The 27,046-nt window shown below is 41.9% G+C and overlaps 1 protein-coding gene across 1 annotated transcript in view; it reads right to left on the minus strand.

Moving 5' to 3' along the window:
* The window catches only part of LOC126412579 (calcium/calmodulin-dependent protein kinase type IV-like), a 586,558-nt gene that overhangs the window by 435,842 nt on the left and 123,670 nt on the right, over positions 1-27,046 (minus strand). Inside the window, exon 2 of the mRNA XM_050082230.1 lies at positions 6,159-6,271. Within this exon, the coding sequence (XP_049938187.1) occupies positions 6,159-6,271 (113 nt within the window). The remainder of the gene's footprint in view (positions 1-6,158; positions 6,272-27,046) is intronic.

Here is a 27,046-nt window from a genome sequence, read left to right on the forward strand (position 1 = left end):
CCATTGCCGCCACAATATCCCCCACTTTAGTGTTTTCCGTAATTCATAACCATAACTTCGTCATGCAGCTCAATCAGGCAGGTGTATTAGTTCATTTTGACTTGATTCTAGACCATTTCAGGTCAAATACGCTAATCTTGAATAATGACCATCTATTTTATATGGCCCGTATTGCCAGATGTTACAGATTAGATGTAGACTTGTTCATAAGTTCATTCTACATCTACATCTACATCCATCCTCCGCAAGCCACCTGGTGGTGTGTGGCGGAGGGTACTTTGAGTACCTCTATCGGTTCTCCCTTCTATTCCAATCTCGTATTGTTCGTGGAAAGAAAGATTGTCGGTATGCCTCTGTGTGGGCTCTAATCTCTCTGATTTTATCCTCATGGTCTCTTCGCGAGATATGCGTAGGAGGGAGTAGTATACTGCTTGACTCCTCGGTGAAGGTACGTTCTCGAAACTTCAACAAAAGCCCGTACCGAGCTACTGAGCGTCTCTCCTGCAAAGTCTTCCACTGGAGTTTATCTATCATCTCCGTAACGCTTTCGAGATTACCAAATGATACTGTAACGAAGCGCGCTGCTCTCCGTTGGATCTTCGCTATCTCCTCTATCAACCTTATCTGGTACGGAACCCACACTGGTGAGCAATATTCAAGCAGTGGGCGAACAAGTGTACTGTAACCTACTTCCTTTGTTTTCGGATTGCATTTCCTTAGGACTCTTCCAATGAATTTCAGTCTGGCATCTGCTTTACCGACGATCAACTTTATTTGGTCATTCCATTTTAAATCACTCCTAACGCCTACTTCCAGATAATTTATGGAATTAACTGCTTCCAGTTGCTGACCTGCTATATTGTAGCTAAATGATAAAGGATCTTTCTTTCTATGTATTCGCAGCACATTACACTTGTCTACATTGAGATTCAACTGCCATTCCCTGCACCATGCGTCAATTCGTTGCAGATCCTCCTGCATTTCAGTACAATTTTCCATTGTTAGAACCTCTCGATGTACCACAGTATCATCCGCAAAAAGCCTCAGTGAACTTCCGATGTTATCCACAAGGTCATTTATGTATATTGTGAATAGCAACGGTCCTATGACACTCCCCTGCGGTACAAAAAATGGTTCAAATGGCTCTGAGCACCATGAGACTTAACTGCTGAGGTCATCAGTCCCCTATAACTTAGAACTACTTGAACCTAACTAACCTAAGGACATCACACACATCCATGCCCGAGGCAGGATTCGAACCTGCGACCGTAACGGTCGCACGGTTCCGGACTGTAGCGCCTAGAACCGCTCGGCCACCCCGGTCGGCCTGCGGTACACCTGAAATCACTCTTACTTCGGAAGACTTCTCTCCATTGAGAATGACATGCTGCGTTCTGTTATCCAGGAACTCTTCAATCCAATCACACAATTGATCTGATAGCCATATGCTCTTACTTTGTTCATTAGACGACTGTGGGGAACTGTATCGAACGCCTTGCGGAAGTCAAGAAACACGGCATCCACTTGGGAACCCGTGTCTATTGCCCTCTGAGTCTCGTGGACGAATAGTGCGAGCTGGGTTTCACACGATCGTCTTTTTCGAAACCCATGCTGATTCCTACAGAGTAGATTTCTAGTCTCCAGAAAAGTCATTGTACTCCAACATAATACGTGTTCCAAAATTCTACAACTGATCGAGGTTAGAGATATAGGTCTATAGTTCTGCACATCTGTTCGACGTCCCTTCCTAAAAACGGGGATGACCTGTGCCTTTTTCAAATCCTTTCGAACGCTACGCTCTTCTAGAGACCCACGGTACACCGCTGCAAGAAGTGGGGCAAGTTCCTTCGCGTACTCTGCGTAAAATCGAACTGGTACCCCCTCAGGTCCAGCTGCCTTTCCTCTTTTGAGCGAATTTAATTGTTTCTCTATCCCTCTGTCGTCTATTTCGATATCTACCATTTTGTCATCTGTGCGACAATCTAGAGAGGGAACTACAGTGCAGTCTCGCTATGTGAAACACCTTTGGAAAAAGACATTTAGTATTTCGGACTTTAGTCTGTCATCCTCTGTTTCAGTATCATTTTGGTCACAGAGTGTCTGGACATTTTGTTTTGATCCACCTACCGCTTTGACGTAAGACCAAAATTTCTTAGGATTTTCTCCCAAGTCAGTACATAGAACTTTACTTTCGAATTCATTGAACGCCTCTCGCATAGCCCTCCTCACATTACATTTCGCTTCGCGTAATTTTTGTTTGTCTGCAGGGCTTTGGCTATGTTCATGTTTGCTGTGAAGTTCCCTTTGCTTCCGCAGCAGTTTTCTAACTCGGTTGTTGTACCACGGTGGCTCTATCCTATCTCTTACGATCTTGCTTGGCACGTACTCATCTAATGCATATTGTACGACGGTTTTGAACTTTGTCCACTCATCCTCAAGACTATCTGTACTTGAGACAAAACTTTTGTGTTGAGCAGTCAAGTACTCTGAAATCTGCTTTTTGTCACTTTTGCTAAACAGAAAAATCTTCCTGCCTTTTTTAATATTTCTATTTACGGCTGAAATCATCGATGCAGTAACCGCTTTATGATTGCTAATTCCCTGTTCTGCTTTAACTGTTTCAAATAGTTCGGGTCTGTTTGTCATCAGAAGGTCTAATATGTTATCGCCACGAGTCGGTTCTCTGTTTAACTGCTCAAGGTAGTTTTCAGATAATACACTTAAAAATATTTCACTGAATTCTTTGTCCCTGCCACCCGTTATAAAAGTTTGAGTCTCCCAGTCTATATCCGGCAAATTAAAATCTCCACCCAGAACTATAACATGGTCGGGAAATCTACTCGAATTATTTTCCAAATTTTCCTTCAGGTGCTCTGCCACAACAGCTGCTGAGCCAGGGGGCCTATAGAGACATCCAATTACCAAGTTTGAGCCTGCTTTAACCGTGACCTTCACCCAAATTATTTCACATTTCGGATCTCCGTCAATTTCCTTCGATACTATTATACTTTTTATCCCTATAAATACGCCTCCCCCTTCACTGTCCAGCCTGTCTCTGCGGTATACATTCCAATCTGAGTTTAGAATTTCATTACTGTTTACATCTGGCTTCAGCCAACTTTCTGTCCCTAGTACTATGTGGGCGTTATGTCCGTTTGTTAATGAGAGCAGTTCGGGGACCTTTCTATAGATGCTCCTGCAGTTTACTATTAGCACATTAACATCGTTATTCCCTGTTGCGTTTTGCCCAATACTAACTTGTCGCGTCTCAGGAGGCATCTTGTCGGGCCTAGGGAGGGAATTCTCTAACTTAAAAAACCCACATGTGCACTCCACACGTACTCCGCTACCCTTGTAGCCGCTTCCTGTGTGTAGTGCACGCCTGGCCTATTCAGGGGGACCCTACATTTCTCTACCCGATAGCGGAGGTCGAGGAATTTGCACCCCAGATCTCCGCAGAATCGTCTGAGCCTCTGGTTTAAGCCTTCCACTCGGCTCCAAACCAGAGGACCGCGTTCGGTTCTGGGAACGATACTACAAATAGTTAGCTCAGATTCCACCCCGCGAGCGAGGCTTTCCGCCTTCATCAACTCCGCCAATCGCCTGTATGAACTCAGGATGACCTCTGAACCCAGGCGGCAGGAGTCATTGGTGCCAATTCGCAGTCGGGTGCACCCAGTGCTCTCTATCGCCGCCTGCAAGGCCTCTTCCACATCTCGGACGAGACCCCCCGGCAAGCAGGCTGAGTGAACACTGGCCTTCTTCCCCGACCTTTCCGCTATCTCCCTAAGGGGCTCCATCACCCGCCTAACATTGGAGCTCCCAATCGCTAAAAAAACCCTCCCCCCGTGTGCCTGCTCGGACCTTGCTGAGGGAGCGGCCACATGTCCACTCACAGGCAGAGCGGGCGATGCCACACGGCCAGCCTCCACATTGACCCTCCGCCTCGTGCGACGCGAACGCCGCTGAACCCACCACTTCCCTTGGTGGCCCAACCCCGCTCGGAACGCGCGAAGATGTCTCGACAACAGGGACCGTGGGCGAGGCATGTAACACCTGGGGTGTACCATGCGACGCACCAGACTCCCCACTGCTGCTACACTCCGAGGCAGCTGCCTGAAGACGGCTGACCGCGGTCATCAACACGTTCAGCTGTTCGCGAACAGTATCCAGCTCCTCCTGCATCCGTACACAGCAGTCACACATGCTATCCATCCTAAGAAATGAATTTACTGTAGAGAGTTAATCACTTTTAACTAGACTGCTAATTCACTAAAGGCGGCTGATAGCTGACTAAGCTGTGGTTACTAGACACTTCTTGTTGAAAACAATGAAAATAAGCACTATCTGTCTCTCGACTGTATTCAAAACAAACGCTAGCACTACTGGCACTACAGCTGACGAAAGGGACTCTCTCTTACTGTATTCAAAACAAACACGAAATCTATGAAACATTTACTAGTACTCGAAAATTAAATCTTCCTAAAAGCAAAAACACACGGAAGAAGAAGTGACAAGTAAGAAATATACAGTTAATACTTAAATTAACGTAGCTCGCTGCACAGCAGATATGGAGCAGACGACACTGACACTTTGACCATTTGTGTGCTAAGTCAATAGGATGTTGATGCGTTGTACCATAGCTAAGCAAATGCTTAAATTAACGTCTCAAAATTTTTTTAGACCTAGTCATAATAATGACGATGTTGGCTTTATATTATCCTTCCTACTCCTATGTTCTTTTTGGGTGATTAAACTTCGTGTTTAAGCACAACATTTTCCTAGACAGGTCATACGTGGTAAGGACGTGATGTCTTCCTCATATCATGACCAACGAATACTTCATAAATGTTAAGGCAGTCGATCTAAGTACGTTCTGCACAGGATAACATATACTCCCTTTTCCTCAGCTGTATCTTTCTTTTAGTTCACTTTACTAGTAAATTCAAAGTCAGGAGTTAGGTTCTCGTCTTGTCCCAACAAGTGCCCAACACACAGTATGCGCAGGCGCAAGGTATTGAGACCGCCTAGGCGGGCCTCATGACGCTATGGTCAGTTCTAGTACAGCACTCGTGGCTGCCGAAGCAGTTTCACATAAGTTTTTTACAAAAAGAAATGGCTCTGAGCACTATGTTACTTAACTGCTGTGGTCATCAGTCCCCTAGAACGTAAAACTACTTAAACCTAACTGACCTAAGGACATCACACACATCCATGTCCTAGGCAGGATTCGAACCTGTAACCGTAGCGGTCGCGCGGTTCCAGACTGTAGCGCCTAGAACCGCTCGGCCAGTCTGACCGGCAAAGTTTTTTACAGTCTGACGATAATTTATGGATTTGTTGCTTTAGCTTGACGATGTCCACTATGGACAAACGGTAGTTACTTTTATACTGAAGATGGTCTGGTTACTCCGACTGAAACCTAGGTAAATCTAGGTAAACTTTGCAACTGAGGCTGTTGGTTTTTAAAATTAAAATTATTATTCATACAGTTCCTGACAGGGCCGCGAAATGCTGAAAATTTTTAACTACGCTAACTGTAGACACTTTTCGGCCCAGTTTCAACATTTGCATCGCAGTGGGAGACAATTACAGGATTTCGAAAAACGTGATCTTTTAATTCTGTTGCACAGGGTATTTGGTTTTTGTGCATAAAAATTAAAAATCAGTTTTTCTTCAGGCTTGCGATTCCGCACAGTAACCCTGCTTATTTTGAATTTTAAAGCAGGACTCGATTAAAAATCTTTAACCTCTTACGTTCAGTTAGTTCGTACATTCATTACAAAATAATTATCGTTTCATTATTGCAGTTATCGTTATGGTTGTTAATTTAGTTCACAGTCCCTTATAATTTTAATATTAGCATCATAAAAGTGCTCCCTGGACGTTTTACGTTTTGTGACTCTGAGTCACAAAGAGCAAGAAGTCACGTAGCGCTGTGTATGAAATATAACTAAACTTAAAAATTATTTCGTAATTCGAACCGGACGCATTATCACCTACCGTTCAAGAATAAATGCTAGATAACTTTACTGTGCTCAATGTTGAATTCGGTGACTACATACAAGGCAAGGACATTCAGGAAAAATATGTACAGTTAAAGACTGGCTTTCTTTCCACGATATTGATGTGCCAAAAGCTGTGCAAGCAGCACTGACCTGCCGATGACGTCTCCCAGGATGTAGCAGTCCTCGAGTCGCTTCCCGGCCTGCTCCGGCAGCCACGGCTGTTGAGCCGCCACGTCCAGTTGTAGGGGCTTTGTCTCCGACATCTGCAGGCAAACAGAATTTCTTCACTGCCGAGCAAAGGTCGAGAAATATCAGCTTCAGTGTAAATTTCTCAAAACATATTCTCCAGCGCCAGCATAACAGCGAGCGTGCGTGGACTTATATTAAAGAGAAGCATGGAACGAAAGAATGACGCGTAAGTAACCACAAATATTAGCTGGACTTACCGTTGGTGCTTGAACAACAGAATAATATTAAATAGAAAACACTTCCTAATGCACAAAATTATACATATTCCCTCATCAACCGATATCTGACATCTTAGGCCGTCTTCAGACGACAGATAAATGTCGAAAACGCACATGAAATGGCGTGTGAGTTATAGAGAAGATAGAGAAGATACAAGAGATGCAAAAATTATGACATTCAGAATGTTTAGAAGGAAAAACATTACATTTTGTTGGCACACAGCGGTATTTACGTTAACTAAAATTGGCAGTTGCGAGTAGGACTCGCACATTGAGGGTCCCATACAAATTTAATTATGTATATATAAATATCAACAGTATCAAAATCTCTACAGTAGTTCCGAGGACTAGCCGGCCGATGTGGCCGAGCGGTTCTAGGTGCTTCAGTCTGGAACCGCGCGACCGCTACGGTCGCAGGTTCGAATCTTGCCTCGGGAATGGGTGTGTGTGATGTCCTCAGATTAGTTAGGTTTATCCTACTTAAACCTAACTAATCTAAGGATAACACACACACCCATTCCCGAGGCAGGATTCGAACCTGCCACCGCAGCGGTCGCGCGGTTCCAGACTGAAGCACCTAGAACCGCTCAGAAGTTCTAGGGGACTGATGAACTCAGGAGTTATGTCCCATAGTGTTCAGAGCCATTTGAACCAGTTCCGAGGACTAGCCCAAATATACAAAAACAAGTGAGCAGGCGACTTCAGTTTTTATTTGCTTACTAAAACATTACGAAACTTATATTTTGTCTTTGCATGTAGTAGAGTTCGTCTGGTATGTTTCTGATGGATGATGATTCTGAAGATATTTTTATATCACATATTTACAATTTAAAAACCTTCAGATTTTTTACTTTACTTCTACTGTGAAACTTTTCTTCTTGCCGAATTTCATGTTTCTGTGTCAACGGGAAGTAACCTATATATTTTGATCAGCGAATTTGCGAGTATCAAAATAAGTGACATTGTTATGCCGGAGCCAAGGTAGCCCCTGAGGGCTGGCAACCCATATTACGCAACAGAGGATGGGGTTGTCTATGTCCAAGGCATACCAAAAGCACCATGGTAAACACCGGCTATTTACGTACAAGATAATGGAAGCAGACATTCTGAGCACTACTTCCTGCAGGGGGAGCTCGAGCCACGGCTTGCAGGAAGTGTCACTACGCCAAAATTTGATTGACTGGAGACAGCTATTTAGGAGCTAGAACCAGCCCCGAAGTTCAGTTCACTCCGGATGCCGACCTCGTGGACTTCGACTGCTGAAGATTATGTCTTAGTCTCTGAATTGGACTTTTACTAATGTGTGTGTGTGTTACCATGGACCTTTGTGGAAAATTATAAGTGAAGTTTTGTTTGCCTTAATTAGGAGACTTACTGGCATCGTTATTGTTACCTTCTTTTGTTGTTCAGTCATCAACCTTCTAAACTTGCATTAGTAAAAGTTGTGTTTTTGAAAAATTGCGCATTGTCTGTCACAGTAGACTTAAATGACCGAATCTTTAGATTGGACTTACTTAGAATCTGAAATTTTATACACCGCCAAGGGATCATACATCTTAATATGTAACATAAATTTGAACTCGGTATGTCACCTGTTGCAGAGAAAAAGTGTGTCAACAGACGGACAGACAAACGGACAGACGGATAATAAAAAAACAACAAAATTTTTTTCGTGTTTTATAATTACAAATTAACAATTTTTGGATTTAGTCCTTTACTTATAGTGCCAAGTCTTGTTTCTTGCCAAATTTCATCATTCTAGGTCAAGGGAAATCACACTATCGGTTTTGATGAGTGAGTTTGCGAGTATCAAAATATGTCACACAAGTTGGGGACTTCACTGACTTAGAAGCTTAAAATTTTTACACCGCCAAGAGACCATAGACCTTAATATGTGACTTCAATTTGAAATTGATATGTTAAACTATTCCAGAGGAAAAGGGTTTTAACAGACAAATAGACAGACCAACACAAATTAACGGTTTCGGAGTTTTTCCTCTACTTATACTGTGCAACTCTGCTTTCATGATTCTAGATCAGCTGGAAACGCCCTACAGGTTTTGATTAGAGAGTTTTCGAGCCACATAAATGGTCGTATCATTTGATTACATTGACTTAGAAGATTACACTTTTACACTGCCAAGGGACGATAGCCCTTAATATACGACATAAATTTGAGCTTGATACGTCTACCCGTTCCCGAGAAAAAGAGTTTTTAACAGTCGGACATACAGACAGACGGACAACAAAGCAGTCCTATAGGGGTTCCGTTTTTACTAATTGAGGCACAGCACCCTAAAAAGAAAACAAAAGATTTTTATGTAAAGATAAGATATGTTAGTGGTATAGGTAGAAATACGGTGATAATTAGTACCTTAATATGTATCCTCATCAATGTGTTAGTTGGTTTTCTCTGTGTCTAACAGTGTTCCCGCAGATGTACCAAATAATTTACAACCTGATGTTTTCTGCGCACTCATAGCTGCACCGCAAAATGATCTATGCCTGTCAGTACAGACTACCTGTTTTGTGTCCGTGCATCCACGCATAAATACATAACCTGCTGTCCAGGTGAAAATAAACATTAATGGCTTGTTTGTGCCACGCATACTTTGAGGTGCGAACCACCCTAAAAACATATTATTTGCAGTAGCAATAATTCTTAGTCTGCAAATGAAGTAAATACTAATGGGATGTTGTTCAGTATACTGTGCTCAGTCATCAACAAAAATATCTGCACGTACACCCCCAACACTGTATATTTAACAACTGATGAAAAATGAACTTGAATTTACAATCTTCATCTACTATTTGTAACTGAAACTTAGTTTAACATTGTGTAAATAGGAAACTGAATAGGTCACTTACTACTAAGCTGGCATTCTGTGCATAGTATTTCCAGTGGGATCATCTTACTGTTTTCCTTAAAAGAATATAATACATAACATTCTACACCATACGACCCGTTTTCTATTAAAAGATGATCGACAAAGGTTTCATCTCTTATCTATTAGAGAAGGCAATGACTCTGAAAAGAGGTTCCATGCTAAGACTCCGCCTACATTGGGGAGGTAAACAACTACAGATAAAGAAGAAAATAACAGCGAACAGGAAAAGCTCAGGCAGCGCAGTTCACTCGTTACGGTCTGTGAGAAGCAGTGCGGGTTCAACGTTGCGGAAAGGGTGAGCTGATGCAGCGCCGCGACAGGCGCGGCATCGATTTTTAGGTGTCCGAAGAAGCCGATAATCGCTGGGCGAAGACGCTGTCCAGGCCGCGGTTGGCCGCGCATTGTTCCTCCTGGCCCAGCGGAGACGAGCTCAGCTGACACAGCCGCCGCCTCGAGGACCAACCCTCTCCTCCCTACCATCCCCCGGTCCCGTCCCCTTTCCTCCTCCCACGAAACACTCCCGCCGCAAGTCAGTCGTTGCAGCGTTTCCCAGGAGCCATACACTAATTGTCACTAGGTATCTTTGTCCTTTCGGCATTGAAGATACAGGGGCTACACGAAAATTAGGAAACTACTAGAGAAGTGCATGTTTGAACATAAACGCAGATGACAGCCAAGCCTGCAGGTTGCGCTGTCTTATTCGTCTAGGAACGGCACATGTACGAAGTCCTCAACACGTTGCAGTTGTCGGTCGTGCCAGAATAGTGTCATGTTTCGTTGTGATTACGGTATGCAGGAACTAAATAATTTGAATGGGGACAAGCCGTCGATTTTTTTCTAGAGTCACCACATCGAAGATTTATACCACACACAGAGAAGGGGAAAAACTTCATCTGCCGAATCAGGACGCGGACAAAAGTGACTGTTGAGTGATCGTCACACACGGTCATTGAAGAGGACTGTGACGAAGTAGAGGACGACAGGAACCCTGTCAGCACCAAAACATTTCGAAGGAAGCATCATTTGCAGGGAAATGCTTGGCAAGGGGAGTTCCAAAATTACTGATCAGTAAAGTATATGCCCGTAACAGGAAAACGCGGTACCGAAGCCGTAAAAGCTGCACTATGGAGCAATGCAAGAAAGTCATTTGGCCGGACGAGACTTGTCTCAAATTCTTTCCGTATTCTAACCGAGCTTACGGCCCAATAGGGCATAGCGGAGATTTGGTGATGATCCGGCAGCCAAAGCATGGTATTCCATGATTGCTCTCGCTTGTCTGGTCCACCCCTTGATAATGTTTTTCCTCAAAGCCGATGCTGTGTTAAAAGACGATATGGCTCCTGTTCACACAGCTTGTATCGTCCAGAACTGATTTTGTGAGCACGAGGTTGAATTATTGCATCTTTCCCAACCCGCACAACAGGCATCAGATCTCAATATTATTGAGTCTTTGTGGTCTGCTTCGGAGAGAAAGGTGCGAAGGTGCGTGACCGCTCAGTCATCGTTCCCTTAACATCCCATTATTTTGCAGGAAAAATGATACAAAATTCCCTTTAAAACCATACAGGACCTGTATTCACCCATTCCGAGACGAATGGAAGCTGTTTTGGATGCCAACAAGTTTCCTACACCGTACTGTGTTTTTGGTGGTCCCATGTTCCTGTCAAATCCCTGTACACTCAACCATGTCATTGTGCGTGTTACGATATTATTGTACAGGCACATTGCCTTACATGACTTTTATAAATAAAAGTGCCCAACCTTAGATACTTTTTGGTTTGACAATTAGTTATGAAAGGAAGTGTTAGGTATAGATAAATAATGCGGTAAATAATAGCAGTAGAGCTAACCATCTAAACCGAATTTAGTTATTTAGTTGTTGAATTTATGCAAATGAAGAAGAAAGATCGTAGAGATGGCATTTTGGCCTCTGCTAAAACTGACAGTACTGATGTGGTCGGTGGAAACTTACGACATGAAGTCACGTCAGTTGACCAACAGATACCTACAGTATTCCACTGGAAACTGATATTCAACGAAACCTATATCACTGAAAGATAGTGAATACACATCAAAAAAAGATTTACGTCACATCGGTTACGCGAGTTCCGGAACCTGCACAGATACTTATCAACATATACACCAATTCCGCCCTTTTTATTGCTCATGAAACCACACAATGCATGTTATACCAACATACAGCGATACCTTCAGAAGTGGTGGTCCAGATTGCTGTACACACCGGTACCTGTAATACCCAGTAGCTCGTCTTGCATTGATGCATAACTGTATTCATCGTGCCATAGTATCCACAACTACACTGAGGCACTGTTGGTACAGATTGTCCCACTCCTCAACGGCGATTCCGCGTAGATCCATCAGAGTGGTTGCTGGGTCACATAGTCTATAAGCAGCCCTTTCAATCTATCCCACGCATGTTCGAAAGGGTTCCTGTCTGGAGAAGAGGCTGACCACTCTAGTCGAGCGATGTCGTTATCCTGATGGATGTCATTCACAAGACGTGCACAATAGGAACGCGAATTGTTGTCCATGAAGACGAATGCATCGCCAATATGCTGTCGATATGGTTGCACTATCGGTTGGAGAATGGCACCCACGTATCGTACAGCCGTTAAGGCACCTCTCATGACCACCAGCGGCGTACAACGGCCCCACATAATGCTACCCCAAAACAGCAGGGAACCTCCACCTTACTGCACTCGCTAGACAGTATGTCTAAGGCGCACAGCCTGACCGGTTTGCCTCCGAACGCGTCTCCGACGATTGTCTGGTTGAAGGCATATGCGACACCCATCGGTGAAGAGAACGTGATACAAATGCTGAGCGGTCCAATCAGTATGTTGTTGGGCCCATCTGTACCGCGCTGCATGGTGTCGTGGTTGCAAAGATGGACCTCGCCATGGACGTCGGGAGTGAAGTTACGCATCCGTCTATCTATTGCGCACAGTTTGAGTCGTAACACGACGCCATGTGGCTGCACGAAAAGCATTATTCAACACGGTGGCGTTGCTGTCAGTGTTCCTCCGAGCCATAATCCGTAGTTAGCGGTCATCCAATGCAGTACCAGCCCTCAGGCGGCGTGAGCGAGGCATGTCATCGACAGTTCCTCTCTCTCTGTATCTCCTCCATGTCCGAACAACTTACCTTCCTTTAACTCCTAGGTGCCTGGGCACTTCCTTTGTTGAGAGCCCTTCCTCTCACAAAGTAACAATGCGGACGCGATCGAACCGCGATATTGATCGTCTAGGTGAACGGGAAGGTGTCGTCGTTGAGTGACTGTAGGAGGATACAAGATGACTTGGACAGGATTTGTGATTGGTGTAAATAATGGCTGCTAACTCTAAATATAGATAAATGTAAATTAATGCAGATGAATAGGGAAAAGAATCCCGTATGTTTGAATACTCCATTAGTGGTGTAGCGCTTATCACAGTCACGTCGATTAATCAGGTCGGATTGAGGGATGACATAGAAGCAATTCAGAGGCGGGCTGCTAGATTTGTTACTGGTAGGTTTGATCATCACGCGAGTGTTACGGAAATGCTTCAGGAACTCGAGTGGGAGTCTCTAGAGGAAAGGAGGCGTTCTTTTCGTGAATCGCTGCTGAGTAAATTTAGAGAACCAGCATTTGAGGCTGACTGCAGTACAATTTTACTGCCGCCAACTTACATTTCGCGGAAAGACCACAAAGATAAGATAAGAGAGAACAGGGCTCGTACAGAGGCATATAGGCAGTCATTTTTCCCTCGTTCTGTTTGGGAGTGGAACTGGGAAAGAAGATGCTAGTTGTGGTACGAGGTATCCTCCGCCACGTACCGTATGGTGGATTGCGGAGTATGTATGTAGATGTAGATGTAGATGTAGGCATTGTTGAAGTACAGACAACACGAGTCGTATACCTCCTTCCTGGTGCAATAACTGGAATTGATCGACGGTCGGACCCCCTCCATCTAATATACGCTGCTCATGCATGGTTGTTTACATCTTTAGGCGGGTTTAGTGACATCTCTGAGCAGTCAAATGAACTGTGGTTCAAATGGTTCGAATGGCTCTAATCACTATGGGACTTAACATTTGAGGTCATCAGTTCCCTAGACTTAGGTCTACTAAAACCTAACTTAACCTAAGGACATCACACACATCCATGCCCGAGACAGGATTAGAACCTGCAACCGTAGCAGCAGCGCGGTTCCGGACTGAAGCACGTTGAACCGCTCGGCCACAGCGGCCGACTAAAGGGACTGTGTCTGTGATACAATATCCACAGTCACCGTCTATCTTCAGGAGTTCTGGCAACCGGGGTGAAGCAAAACTTTTTTGGTATGTGTATAAATAATGTATTTTGAGTTGATGTAGCAAATTGATTTACTACAGGAAACTGTTTGCAAGGTAACGAAAGCCATACGAGATTGTAAGTGTAAAGAAATCGTACCTATGACCATTGTTCTACAGAGTGTCTGAAGAAACTGTAACTCACTCTTCATTTATTGTTCGGAGGCAACGAAATGGAAAAAGAACACTGTGATTGTCCAGCTGAGCTGTTTAGCAGAGGTCAGAAACACTTTCTCGTAAAGAACGTGATAAATAATTCAGGTTAGGAAGAGAGAGAATTTTTGTGGATTTTGTCTGTGGAGGACTAAATTTTAAAGATGGACTTACACAATTTCGCATTTTTTTTGCTGATAAAGGACATAAACCACAATAAAAGAAAAGCATCTGGTAAAAAATGAAAAAAAATTCTTTTGCCTTTTCAAAATTGTGAGAGACGTATGTGAGCTGTCAAGGTAGAATGATTCGTATCACTTTGGTGTGGGTTTGTGCACCGTTGAATAATGCGGCGTTTTGATAAATGTAGCTGAATAAATGAGATCCAACTGACAGTATTTTGAGAGGATGGTGCTCAGTGGTAGATCTTACGATAAAACGACTGTAGTAAAGCTTTTATAAACAGTTGAACCTGACAGCGCGCTAGTATTTTATTTTAAATTATTTCTACTTTCGTATGATCGCCTGTAGCACAGACGACATGGTAAATCCTGATTATTTTTCTAACTATAGCAATATTGGCCATTCGTCAAGAGGCAGTCTGATAACCTTCCAGTTCGCTGAGCAGTGATGTAGCTTTGGAGCAGTGTTTCTCAAACTGTGTTCCGCGGAACAATGACTTTCCGGGGAAGTGGCTAAGTGCTCTACGAAAAACCATCAATAATGGGGCAGTTTTCCGACATCTTGACGATACAAATTTTTTTAAATTGTTTTACTATGACTTCTGTTTTATTAATAATGATTTGAAATTGAAGTGATCAAAGTAATCACTGAATAAAACACGTTTTTTTATTCATAAACGTTTTTTAACTTTCAAAATAAGCAAGGTGTTCCATCACACCAATAGGATTTTCAGAGCACTCTATCAGAGGAAAATTTTGGGAAGCTCTGCTCTAGAGGACCAATTTTCTCGCTATACCTGCGCTGTCTGGAGAGTCACTGAGTGAGCTTATATTGAGTCGCTAAATCATACATCAAGCTTCTAATTTTGTCTGACCCAGTACTCTGATTGTAATAATAGTAACAGTAGTTTGCCACACTTCAATCAATGCTTTTAGATACTGGCAGATCACCATTCTTGACTCAAGGTGATACATGGTTGCTGACGTATAAATTTAATCAATAGGGTAAGTTGGTACAATTTCGCTCATTTCGGACAAATGCTATTGCAACTGAAAACACGTTGAGGAAAGAAATAATTTAAATTATGGCACTTGTTCTATGTTGTTTAATGAATGTACAGCACAAATTTTACACCATTTCAAGTCTTGCTTTAAACACAAGGAAAGGTTGCAGAATTGAGTAAAATTGTTCGAAATTGTACCACACTAGGTACAATTGTGATCACATCTTAGTACAATTCTGATCATTGTCACCTTCCACATAAAAAGCACTTTTACCCCGGGCGCCGACGGAAACTTCGTGGTACCAAACATTAGAAAGCAGCGAATCCAGTCACCCTTTGCCAATGATTCAGCACTATAATAATGCAAGAAACAGAATCCACAGTTATTCTCGTTGTTTACTGGCGGTTTTACGCTTTTAACACTTCTTCCATCATTTTTCCTAGTATTACATTTCTTTTTATTGTTCTTGTTGCATTTGTTTACTTCTGTGTTTGGTGCCTGTTGAAGATATTTGTCTTGCTGCGGTGGTTTTCCAGGTTTTCACCTTAAGTTAGTCGAATTGATGTCTGTGTTTTCCTTTTTCGAGACGATACCTTTCTCTCTGGAGTTGGCAATGTCCTTGACATAATCGTGCTGAGAAATTGTACTGGATGCTGGTCCTACGGATTTTCCGTGGTCTTCGGTTACATCTTTTAAAGATATGCGCACCTCGTCCAGAATTCTGGTAGTAGCTTGATTCTTTGAGGCTGAAGAAGCAGGAGCCTCGAACAACGTTGAAGATGCAAATTTCTCCTCAGGAACAACATCTTTGCAGAAGAGCATTATTATTGTGCACTGGAAACCCTTGATTGCACACCATTCAGATGCAGTTTTACTCCAGGCATCACAGGAAATAGTACAGAATCTTGGCTTTGTAGTGGTTTCATTGGGGGTTACGAATCCACTCAGTTGCATTTCTGTGATATTGAGCCTTCAGAGACTTGAAGAAACTTAATTGTAATGGCTGTATTAAAAGTGTACTGTGTGGAGGCAATTCCGAAAGTTCTATCCCTTTTTCCTGACAGTACTCTACATCATCCAAGGTGGTATGGCTGCCATGGTCGTCCATAACAACTGTAATACTAACCACTCTTTTGTATTTCTTAAAGATTTCTTCATTAATGTACCCTGATTCACTCATCTCCTCAATGGAGCCAGGAGGTAACCCATTTTGAAATTCAGGAGCTTTCCTCGGTCCTTTGAAAATTACCACTGGTGGTAAATACGTACCGGATGTATTCATGCATGCAGCAACAGTCGCATTTTACTCTCATTCCACGTTAGTTAGCGAAACAATTTCTCGCTTACCTTTACGACTATTTTTAGGGGTCTGTTGTTAAGAAAAAGCTGAACTCATACATATTACAAATAGACTCCGGTTTATCAAACAAATCATATTCCTTTAAGATTTTTTCCAAATTCTGGAAATATTTACTTACTCTCGCTTTATTTAAGGCTTCAGCTCTGGATCGTGAGAGACCCTCGAGTTTTTGCAGGCTATGCTTAGTGTGTCTCCTAATAAATGCCCTATGTCAATCGATTCCAGCAACCTTGCTTCCTAAGTTCCATGGAGGTTTCAAATTATTTTTCACAGGCAACCGAAATGCAGCTCTTCTTAACTGGAGTGGCAATATATCCAATCGTCGCTGTTCTAGAAATAAAGTTTTCTGAACCAAAGCATCTTCCATTTCAGAACTGAATACCGCTGGAGGACCAATTCTGTTTTCTATAGTAGGAGGTAATCCAGCTTGTATTTTCTTTTTAATTTGTACTTTACGATGCAGGGTGCTGAAAGGAATATCGTATAATTCTGACGCAGTTAGAAGGCTCTTATTGCCTCATGTAATGAATTTGGAATCCATTCATTGTAAATTTTCTTTTTTGGTTGCTTTCAGGGACTGTAAGCGAAAAAAATATGGATTTTCTTTGAAAACTCACGAGACAAAATATATTTAAATGTAGAGAACTTATTTGTAGTAATAGTGTATAATGAGGACACAATAACTAGTCTTGACGGATTAAACTAAAGAACTGCATTGATCGAAATTTTACTGGGCTATCGAAATTGTACCTTTTTCTGGTTTGAAATGAGCTTTGGCTACAGTGAAATCCTGAGTAAATAATAGTACTGAACTGTGCCAAGGGACGGCAGCACATGTCACACCGTCTTTTTTTTATAGATGCCTCAGAACACGCCGGAAAGGAAAACAAGTCTCCAACCTTACTAATACAGAATTTACAAGCACATGGAAACTGATCAGTTTATAAAAGCGCATAAAACTGTGTAACTTCACTTACCTCTCAGGAAAAAAAATATTATCTCTGTAGCACAATCTGTCGTATTCAGGGGAAAGACAGGGTGAGCTGTAGAAACCTTCCGCAACGCCATGCAAAGGCAAGGGTCCAAAGACTACGAAACTGAAAAATGGCGCGAACCTTATGTTGATCGGAATTATACCTATATCGAAATTGTACTGCCTTACCCTACTCAGAATTATCAGTCTTTGATGAAGAATGTCTTCAATGCACAAACATAATATTGTATACGCATCGAAGAAGCGATGTAGCTAAACATATTACAATCAAATACTCAGAAGACGATTTTTTGAGGGGGTCGGAAAAATCTGAAAATCTCATAAGTGTGTTGCAGGGTAGGTTGTGCTGGGAAATTAGCACTGAAATTAGGCAATTAGAAGGTTGTGCGCGCAAATTCAAGCGGCCCGCCAGAGTCAGTTGCTCTGCAGCGTAAATGATAGCGCACGGAGACTGCTCAGATTCAGTAGTTACTAGTGTCCCATGTTCATCTTTTGTATCGCTCTCTCATTCAGTTTTAGGAAATCAAACGAAGCACACGTTTGGCGACACCGGCTCTGGCGGGCTGCTTGAATTTGTGAGTCCAACGGTCTGATTGGCTAACTTTAATGCTTGTTTGCTCGGAAACGGCGGAACGTATCGATTTTTTTTCATATAAGTTATTCCTCAGCACACTCTACCCTGCAACATTGTTAAAAGCGTTCCAAACTATTAGTGACCAACCTGTCTATCAGACAATACGTTTTCCGTTTAAGTTGTTTCTGACTAATAAAATACAGTTTTATTCTATGAGAATGTCTTGTGGAGGGGATGGAGACTGTACACGATGACTGAATCTCAGAACAGTAAGCTGAGCGACCTAGCAGTGGCTTACGTAGATTGTATGAAAGGCATTTTGTGAAACAATCAGCACTTATATGACGACGCTGTATGTTTACTCTAGTCCTCCAAATATGTAAAGATACCATTATTTACAGTTTGGTTTCTTAGAGCCCGTAATTTGGTAGAATACTAAAAGTAATTGAGTATGGTAAGTGCCTAATTATACGTATAATGGCAGTAACAACGCTACAACTGGCGATAGTTTGTCTCATTCAGCCAAAAATGAGCGCAGTCCTACTTTCTGCAGATGAGAGACTGGCTTCGCTGACTAACTCTCGAGAATCGAAATCCAGTCTTTATAGAAGATGGATGAATCTCCCATTACTTTGAAAGCGTCGGTAAAATGTTCCGATACGTATTCAGGTCTGGAACATTGTTACAGAGGACAGTGTCAAGTGGGCACAAACTTGAATAACCGATTTGGACGGTTTTTCCGAAAATTTTGCTAGCGAAACTGAAAGCTGTCATTTTACTGCAAGCCGTAATACTGCGTGTCGTATTATACAGCCTTTTCTTAAAGACGCTAGCTCACAGAGAGGTAAGAAACTGTTAAATTTTTTCAGTGGCGGCGTTAGGCGCCGGCGACCGCTGACGGCCTCGTGCCTGTGGGGGACTCGCAAAAAAGTTGATTAAACTGTTAAAATTTTAGCTACTTAGTTGTCCATCTCTATTTCGGTACGAATGTAGTAGTATTTATCGAGAGGGTCGCCTTGCAACATTATGATAGTTAAGCCCCATTACAAACTGAATCTAAGGTGTACTCCTATGCGGCAGCGCGCCAAGCGTGCACTGGTTCTGGTTAGGCCTATAACATTAGACGATTCGCGCGGGATGTACCTGTCGCAAATCAGCTCATGCGCACTAGACGGCAGTAACGCGTGGAACTCGAGGGAGACTGTTGCAAAGTCGTTCATAGAGACTAAAAAAATTTGTAAAATAAATTATTAAATTTAATACTTAAGAAACTGATTTCCATATTAAAGAAAGATACATGTTAAATGGAAAATACACTTACTTTTCTTTATTCCATATTCACAGCTCGCTTGATAGGTACAGTGTTTCCGTATTGACACTTCAAGCCGACAACAAGCAAACGAAACAGCGCTCTGTGGAAGAGACAATACAGGCAGGAGCATTGTCTTTGCCAGTTATATCAGCTCTCTGGAACCAATCCTACCTAGTGACAATTCATTCTCGTTTCATGTTATTGAACTGGTACAAGTGAATAAGTCTTTTATCTCTGAAGGTGTGGTTGTACCAATATCAGTCATACACACTAAAGGAATCCCTCCGATTGTAAGTATACAAACACATTTCTCAGCGTATTTATTTGGCTGCTGTCATACATCACAGAATTAAAAAAATTATTCTGCCACGTATGAAAATCGCTTGTTTATTTGCCTGCTATCATACATGAAAGAGTACAAAAAAATATTCTGCCACGTATGATAATCACACAGCTTATTCGCTCTATACTGTGACATTCTGAACTTTAAGTGTCCTACTGTACTTATCAACGTACTTAGCACAAAATATTTTTTAGGTCATCATGTCTGGAGGGCCCTCAAGAGACAGGGACACGGGGGGAAAATGGGAATCCGGCGCATCAAAATGAAAATGAAAAGCTGAGACGATTACATACAACAAAGCTATGAGTTCGAGCATGATGACATTTCTTAAAAAAACTTCAGGTGTAACTGCTCCAGTGACTTCCGATGAAGCTCTTATCCAAGCGTCTTTAGTTTCTGAAACAGAACCAGCTTCAGGGTCAAATGAATCTGTTACCCTTTCTGACACAGCATCAGAGTTGGGTGAAACTGCTCTGATCTGAGAATGTGAGCCGAATAAAGACTTCAAAAGTGATAATGAAGAGTAAAATGTTCACATAGGAGAGTCATTTATAGAATTAGATTCGGGAAAGTGGGTATTTCTATTAACAGATTCGCAGTATCATGATTTAATTCAAAATGGTCCCCAACAAAACCTAGGGAAACCTGTTGAAGGCTACTTTTTTCACATTTGCAGAAACAGTAAAAGAAGGATGTTGTGACTGTAAGGATCTGCGTATTCTGTAAAGGAAGCAAATACGGAAAAACGGTAGATAAAGAAAACGAGAGATTGATTAGGGAATCACAAAAGTATTGGTATAACTTTTTTGAAAGAATGATCGATATTATGAAATGCTTAGCTTCACACAATCTGGTGTTTAGAGAGCATCGAAAATCCCTTAACCAGAACGACAGCGGAAACACTGGAAATTTCATAGACCTATTTAAATTGTTATCCAAATATTATCTAACACTAAAAGAGCACCTGCAACGTATCACGCTTTCGGGAAGACGATGGTTCAGTCCCACGTCCGATCATCCGTATTAATGAAAAGCAAATTCGTCAGCATTATCTAACCCACGACATCGAAAATGAATTAATTACATTAGTGTCCAAATCTGTTATCAACGAAATTATAGACAGAGTCAAACAAGAAAAATATTATGCCTTCATGCTCGATTGTACCAGGTTTTCGAGCCTTGTGGAACAAATGTCAATAATACTAAGATTTTGTAATTACTCAACTGGAGAGGTAGAGGAACATTTCGTTGGGTTTATTGACGTCGCTGAAACAACGGGAGAGTATTTAACAAATGCCATTTTAAAGGAACAATAAAACAATTTCCTAGACATCCGCAATGTCGAGGTCACGGATATGAGAATGGTGCCAATATGGCTGGCATTAATAAAGGTGTTAGAACAAGAATACTTAATATTAATCGACGAGCTTTGTTCACGACCTGTGGATGTCATTGTTGCAATCTGCTTTAGCCAGATCCGTCTAATAATTCTACAACAGCTAAAACATTTTTCGGCCTCATCAATAAAGTTTATGTGCTTTTTACAAAATCAAGCAAGCGTTGGGATCTTATTTAAACTTAACTGAAATTGACAGTGAAACCTCTGTCTGAAACACGATGGGAAAGTAGAATCGGAGCTGTAAAACCGATATTTTAGCAGTTTGATGACGTCGTCGAAAGCGTGAGTGACCTGAAAAATAGAGCTGGTGATTCAGAAACTCCTAGCGACTGTGAAGCAGTCTTGAAGGAAATGTTAACTTTTGAGTTTATTGTTGAAATGCACGTGTGGTATGAGGTTTTACAACGTGTCAACAGTATAAGTAAACTATGGCAATAGGTTGAAGTGAACCTGAAAGTCGCTACTGATGCTTTACGTTCATTTCGTGACAGGATTCAAGAATTCCGTAACACAGGATTTGAAACAAGCATTGCAGAAGCTCTATTGTTTGTATAAAAAGTCAGTTAAGAAATTGAGTCTCAGTTTAAAATAAAAGAATAGCACAGAAAAAAAGAATGTTTTTTGATGAGCAAACCTTTTTACAGAATACGCTGCGAACGTTTTGAATAAAAACAGACTGCTTTTAGTTGGGGTTTCTATTTGGAAGGCCACTGATTATAGGTGAGATTGTGCAAATAGAGCAAACTAAATAATAAAATAAATCAATTTGAACCAAAAACTGTGAGTTAGAAACATGCACTTGTAGTTTAATATGAAATTTGTGACGGTATTTGTGACTGCAGGCTACGAAAAAATGAATACTTATTTTTCAAAGAGCTCACGTCACATAGCTAGTGGGCTAGATTTGGAATGCAGGACAAACATATATCAGATTAGCAGTCAAACAAAGCAGTTTAGAGACACGTCAAATGAAATAAATTTTTGTAGCTTTCCTTAACTTTGCTACGTCTTTCATCGCCCTAGACCAGGTAGCGGATCTGTGGTACTTGTTGAGGTAAGCGATCGCAAGTAGCGATTGTAAATGAGCGACGCCAAAGTGTGGCAGTCTGATGCCGGAGATAGCTGTAAATGTCTCGCAAAACTAAAAGCTACGAATAATAATGTCTCAGTCACGTCATTGATGTGTATTTTATGTCAGATGCGTGTGAGACCAAGAGTAACTATTATGCTGAAGAATAATGTCTGAGTCACGTTAAAGACGTGTGTTTTATGTCATACGCGTGTGAGACCAAGAGTAACTATTATGCTGGTTCCACCATCGCTGCATCTGATATACGGTGTGGTATTCGTGTCCTCTGTCTAGGGTACATAAGCCAGATTTGTCGATTTGAGGCAGCGCCATATAGTTATTACGACGAATCCTACATCGGCTGCTTCCTTCCATCTCAAATAAACTTGACACTTTCGAAGAAAGATACGTTTTCTGTAGATTCATGTTATTTCGTTATTTCCACATACTTACGCAGTTTACTTCAGGTACTACTATCATTTCCTGCTTTCCTGTTCTATCAGTGAATGATGTGCGGGAAGTGCGATATCCCTAAAACCGCATATGAGCTCGAGAAACTCATCATCGTCATTTGTTGTTATTGTTATGGGAGTTGGTAATACGTTGCTAGACTCCCCGTGTTACACGCTCTTGGAATTGCAATCGTAAACTTCTCCGTCACGGACAACGCCTCTCTTTTGAAGTATGCCGCTAGAGATTATCTCTGCAGTGCTCTCGTATTTTCTAAAAGACCCGTAACGAAACGCTTCACTCTTCTTAGAAACCCGTCTCTCTATGAATCGTACCTGGTCAGAATCACCGGGTGAAAAGAGAAAAAGAATTGCAGTAGGAGGCTTTTGTGACATACTTCCTTCAGGATGAGCAACCTTTCTCAATCAGTTTTATATGGTGTCTCTCCGTTAATGCAACTTTCAGCAAACCATTTACGTTGTGACGGATTTATTGCATTGTCTAGTTTGTAGAATAAATTTACAACAACCGAATATGTTAATTACAAATAATTCACTAAAATCTGGCAATTTTAATTAGCTATGCTAATTAGAGTAATTAATCTGGGAGCAACAAAAATAAATGGGCAGTTGCCCCAGTTTGAGAAATGTAATTAAAATATGTCATCATAACACTTAATTCCACTCAAATAATTAACTGAGAGGTGACGGATCATTATTTTCTTAATTACTTATCAACCATTGTAAACTACACAAGTGGTAATTCCCTGCGGATTAAAACTGTGTGTTGGGCAAAAACTGGAATCAGAAAGAACTTTGAACTGGGTTTTTCGCTTATAATGCTCTTACTGATTGAGCTATCCGACTCGACTCACAGCCCAGACTGGAATATCTAGTTCTGATAACATACGGTTTTAATCTGACAGAAAGTTCGAAATAGCATACGCTCCTGTGCCTACTGAAAGTACCAGTCTCACACACATGTAAGACTTCAGACATCCACAGTAATAGCAATGGAAGTAATACAAATAATAATAGTAAGAAGTAGACAAAGAAGAAGAAGAAGAAAAAAAGGGTGACACAGGGAAAGTTAACTTTTTTTTTACCTCGAAAGAAATGTAAACAATGTGTATATGCAGTTACCATTAATCGTTGGGAATTCTGTCCTATCTGAACTCAGTGAACGACCATAAAACAGTAAATAATGAAATTTTAATTTTTTTTTAGTTCAGTTTGTAATTATATTGTCTGAAATTGTATTATTCACTAGAATTTCATGCATAATCTATGAACGGCAGTTACGATAGTTATTTTTCACGTATTTTTTTTTTACTTCATGGCAGAGTTATTGGAAGTTTGCATCACGGTCAATCAGCTGCAGTATCATAATGTTGTACTGAAAAGTATCTGGCTCTCTAGTACACTAAGTGTAATTTAATTTCTGAGTAAATAATGGTTTTGATAAAAAATAGTGAAGTAATTGATAAGAGGTTCCAAATTCAGGGCAGTGTTTTTGAATTCGAACTGTGCCATTTTTTTATCGACATTCTTCGATTCATCCGCAGAGTCAAGCAGCTTGGTCGTACATTTCAGTGTTAAATGTCATTTGATTGCGTTTCTGTCAACCAAGAGCATATTTTAGCTGTATATTGACAGTGTTAAGTGGGTTATCTTACGTTATCATTACTGAGCTTAAGATAACTTGCTCTAATATCTACTGTTACGTTATCATCCACTATTTGTAGAATTCGGTTATCGACCTTAATCCCTACAAATTCTTTCTTAAAAAAATTAAATGTTCCGCTTTTGTCCATTGCGAGTCGCACTGGAGCTGAGACCGTGAAACATAAAACAATACAGGAGACATACGCCGTCATGAAATGTGATTTTATTAAAAAATGGAAGCAAAACTTCAGGTGCTCAGCATCACTATATTTTCGTTATTTGTATATAGTTCCCACTCCCTTGCTTTAACGTGACCAAATAAACCCCGTGAAATGTGCAAAATCTGTTTTACAATGTAAGTTTGCCATACTGAAGGCTATGCAGCAGACAATAGAAGAGACGAGAGAGAATTCTTTTTTAAAAAAAAAAAATAGATGATATGATAACGTTAAGCACCTGTAAAACTACTTGCGCTTTTGACATGCACTTTACACTGTTTCGTACAGAGTGGCACGTATGAACTGAATCAGGAGTCTGTTCCGTGACCTGCGGGAAAGAGGCTGGGAGTAGTGGGTTGTCAATAGAGAAACAGCCACAGCACAATGAGTCAGTGGGAGGGCTCAGTGTCTTCTAATGCGCACTAGGCTTTCGTTTTATTTGAGTAAAAGAAAACTTGCAATCTCTGTCCGCCCCTTGTAGCTGAGCGGTCACAGCGACGGAATGTCATACCTAAGGATCCGGGTTCGATTCCCGGCTGGGTCGGAGATTTTCTTCGCTCAGGGACTGGGTGTTGTGTTGTGCTTATCATCGTCATTTCATCCCCATAGACACGCAAGTCCCGAAGTGGCGTCAATTCAAAAGACTTGCACCAGGCGAACGGTCTACCCGACGGGAGACCCAAGCCACACGGCTTTTCCATTTCCATTCTAAGCTAACCAATTCAACAGTTGTTATTGTGAAGTGGAAACGCGAACGAATGGCCACAGCTAAACCAATGCCAAGAAGACCTCATGTACTGACGGACAGGCACTTTCGAGCAGAGGACGGTTGTAAAAAAACAACGTGGAAACAGTGGACAGAATTCGTGAGATCCAAAGTGGAATCAGCAGTCCAACTAGTACAACGACTGCGCGTAGGGAGTTAAAATGAATGGGTTACAATGGTCTAGCAATTCTTCACAGGGCACATACTTCTTTCTCCAATCCCAAGCGATGCTTGAGGTGATATAAAGAACGACGCCTCTGGAGTGTGGATTACTGAAAACCAAAGATAGCGAGTGTTGCATCAAGCTGTATCCTGAGGCAATCCGATGGATGAGTATGGGTTTCGTGAAAGCCTGGATAACTTTACCTGCCGTCATGTGTAATGCCAATAGTGAAGTAAGAGGGAGGTGGGATTACGGAGTGGGGGTGTTATTCGTCGTTGCGGTATGGTCCTCATATTGCGCTTAAGAAAATATGAAATGCAGGAGGACGCGATGACATTTTACAGCATTGTGTACTGCGCACGGACGAAGATTGTTTGCATGAGCATGACAGTGCACATTGTCATAAAACAGCATATGTTGGACAGTAGTTTGTTGACAATAACATTTGTGAAATGAAATTGGACTGGGCTGCTCAGCGTCAGACCTCAACCCAGTGGAATACCTGTGGGATGAGGTACACTATGCGATCAAAAGTATCAGGACACCCCCAAAAAACATGCGATTTTCATATTAGGTCCACTTTGCTGCCACCTACTGCCATGATCTCCATATCAGCTACCTCAGTAGTCATTAGACATCGTGAGAGAACTGAATGGGGCGCTCCGCGGAACTCACGTACTATGTCTAAGTTTCCGATGTGGTAGTGAACCAGAAACGTAAAGGGACATGTACAGCACAAAAGCGTACAGGCCGACCTCGTCTGTTGACTGACAGAGACCGCTGCGGTTGAAGAGGGTCGTAATGTGTAATAAATAGCCAGACATCTATCCAGACACAGAATTCCAACCTGCATCAGCATCCACTGCAAGTACTATTGGTGAACGTCATCTGCCGACGTGTGTTGTGCAACAGTAAAATTCGGATGCGGTGGTGTTATGATGTGGTCGTGTTTTTCATGGAGGGTCTTGCACCACTTATTGTTTTGCGTGCCACTGTCACAGCACAGGCCTACATTGAAGTTGCACCTTCTTACTTCCCACTGTTGAAGAGCAATTCGGGGATGGCGACTGCATCTTTCAACACGATCGAGCACCTGTTCATAATGCACGGTCTGTGGCGGAGTGGTTACACAACAAGAACATCCCTGTAATGAACTGGCCTGCACACAATCCTGACCTGAATCCTATGGAACACCTTTGTGATGTTTCGGAACGTCTACTTCGTGCCAGGCCTCACCGACCGACAGCGGTACCTATCTCAGTGCAGAACTCCGTGAAGAATAGGCAGCCATTCCCCAAGAAACCTTCCAGCACCTGATTGAACATACGCCTGTGACAGTGAAAGCTGTCATCAAGACTAAGGGTGGGCCAAGGCCATATTGAATTTCAACATTACCGATGGAGGGCGCCACGAACTTGTAAGTCATTTTCAGCCAAGTGTTCGGACACTTTTGATCACAAACTGTATAACGTCGACCTCGGCCCAGACCCTTATATCACTGATCACTACCGTTTGTGGTTCCAGCTCTTGAGGAAGAATGGCCTGCAATTGCTTCACAGACACCTCACTGATACCGTTCCCCAGAAACGTTAAAGCTGCCATTAATGTCTAGTAATGGGTCTCCGGATACTTTTGATTATATGGTGTAGTTGTGAGAAACAGTCACTCAACGAGTAAT

The sequence above is a fragment of the Schistocerca serialis genome, chromosome 7 (genome assembly GCF_023864345.2).
Source record: "Schistocerca serialis cubense isolate TAMUIC-IGC-003099 chromosome 7, iqSchSeri2.2, whole genome shotgun sequence".
NCBI classification, from domain to species: Eukaryota; Metazoa; Arthropoda; class Insecta; order Orthoptera; family Acrididae; genus Schistocerca; species Schistocerca serialis.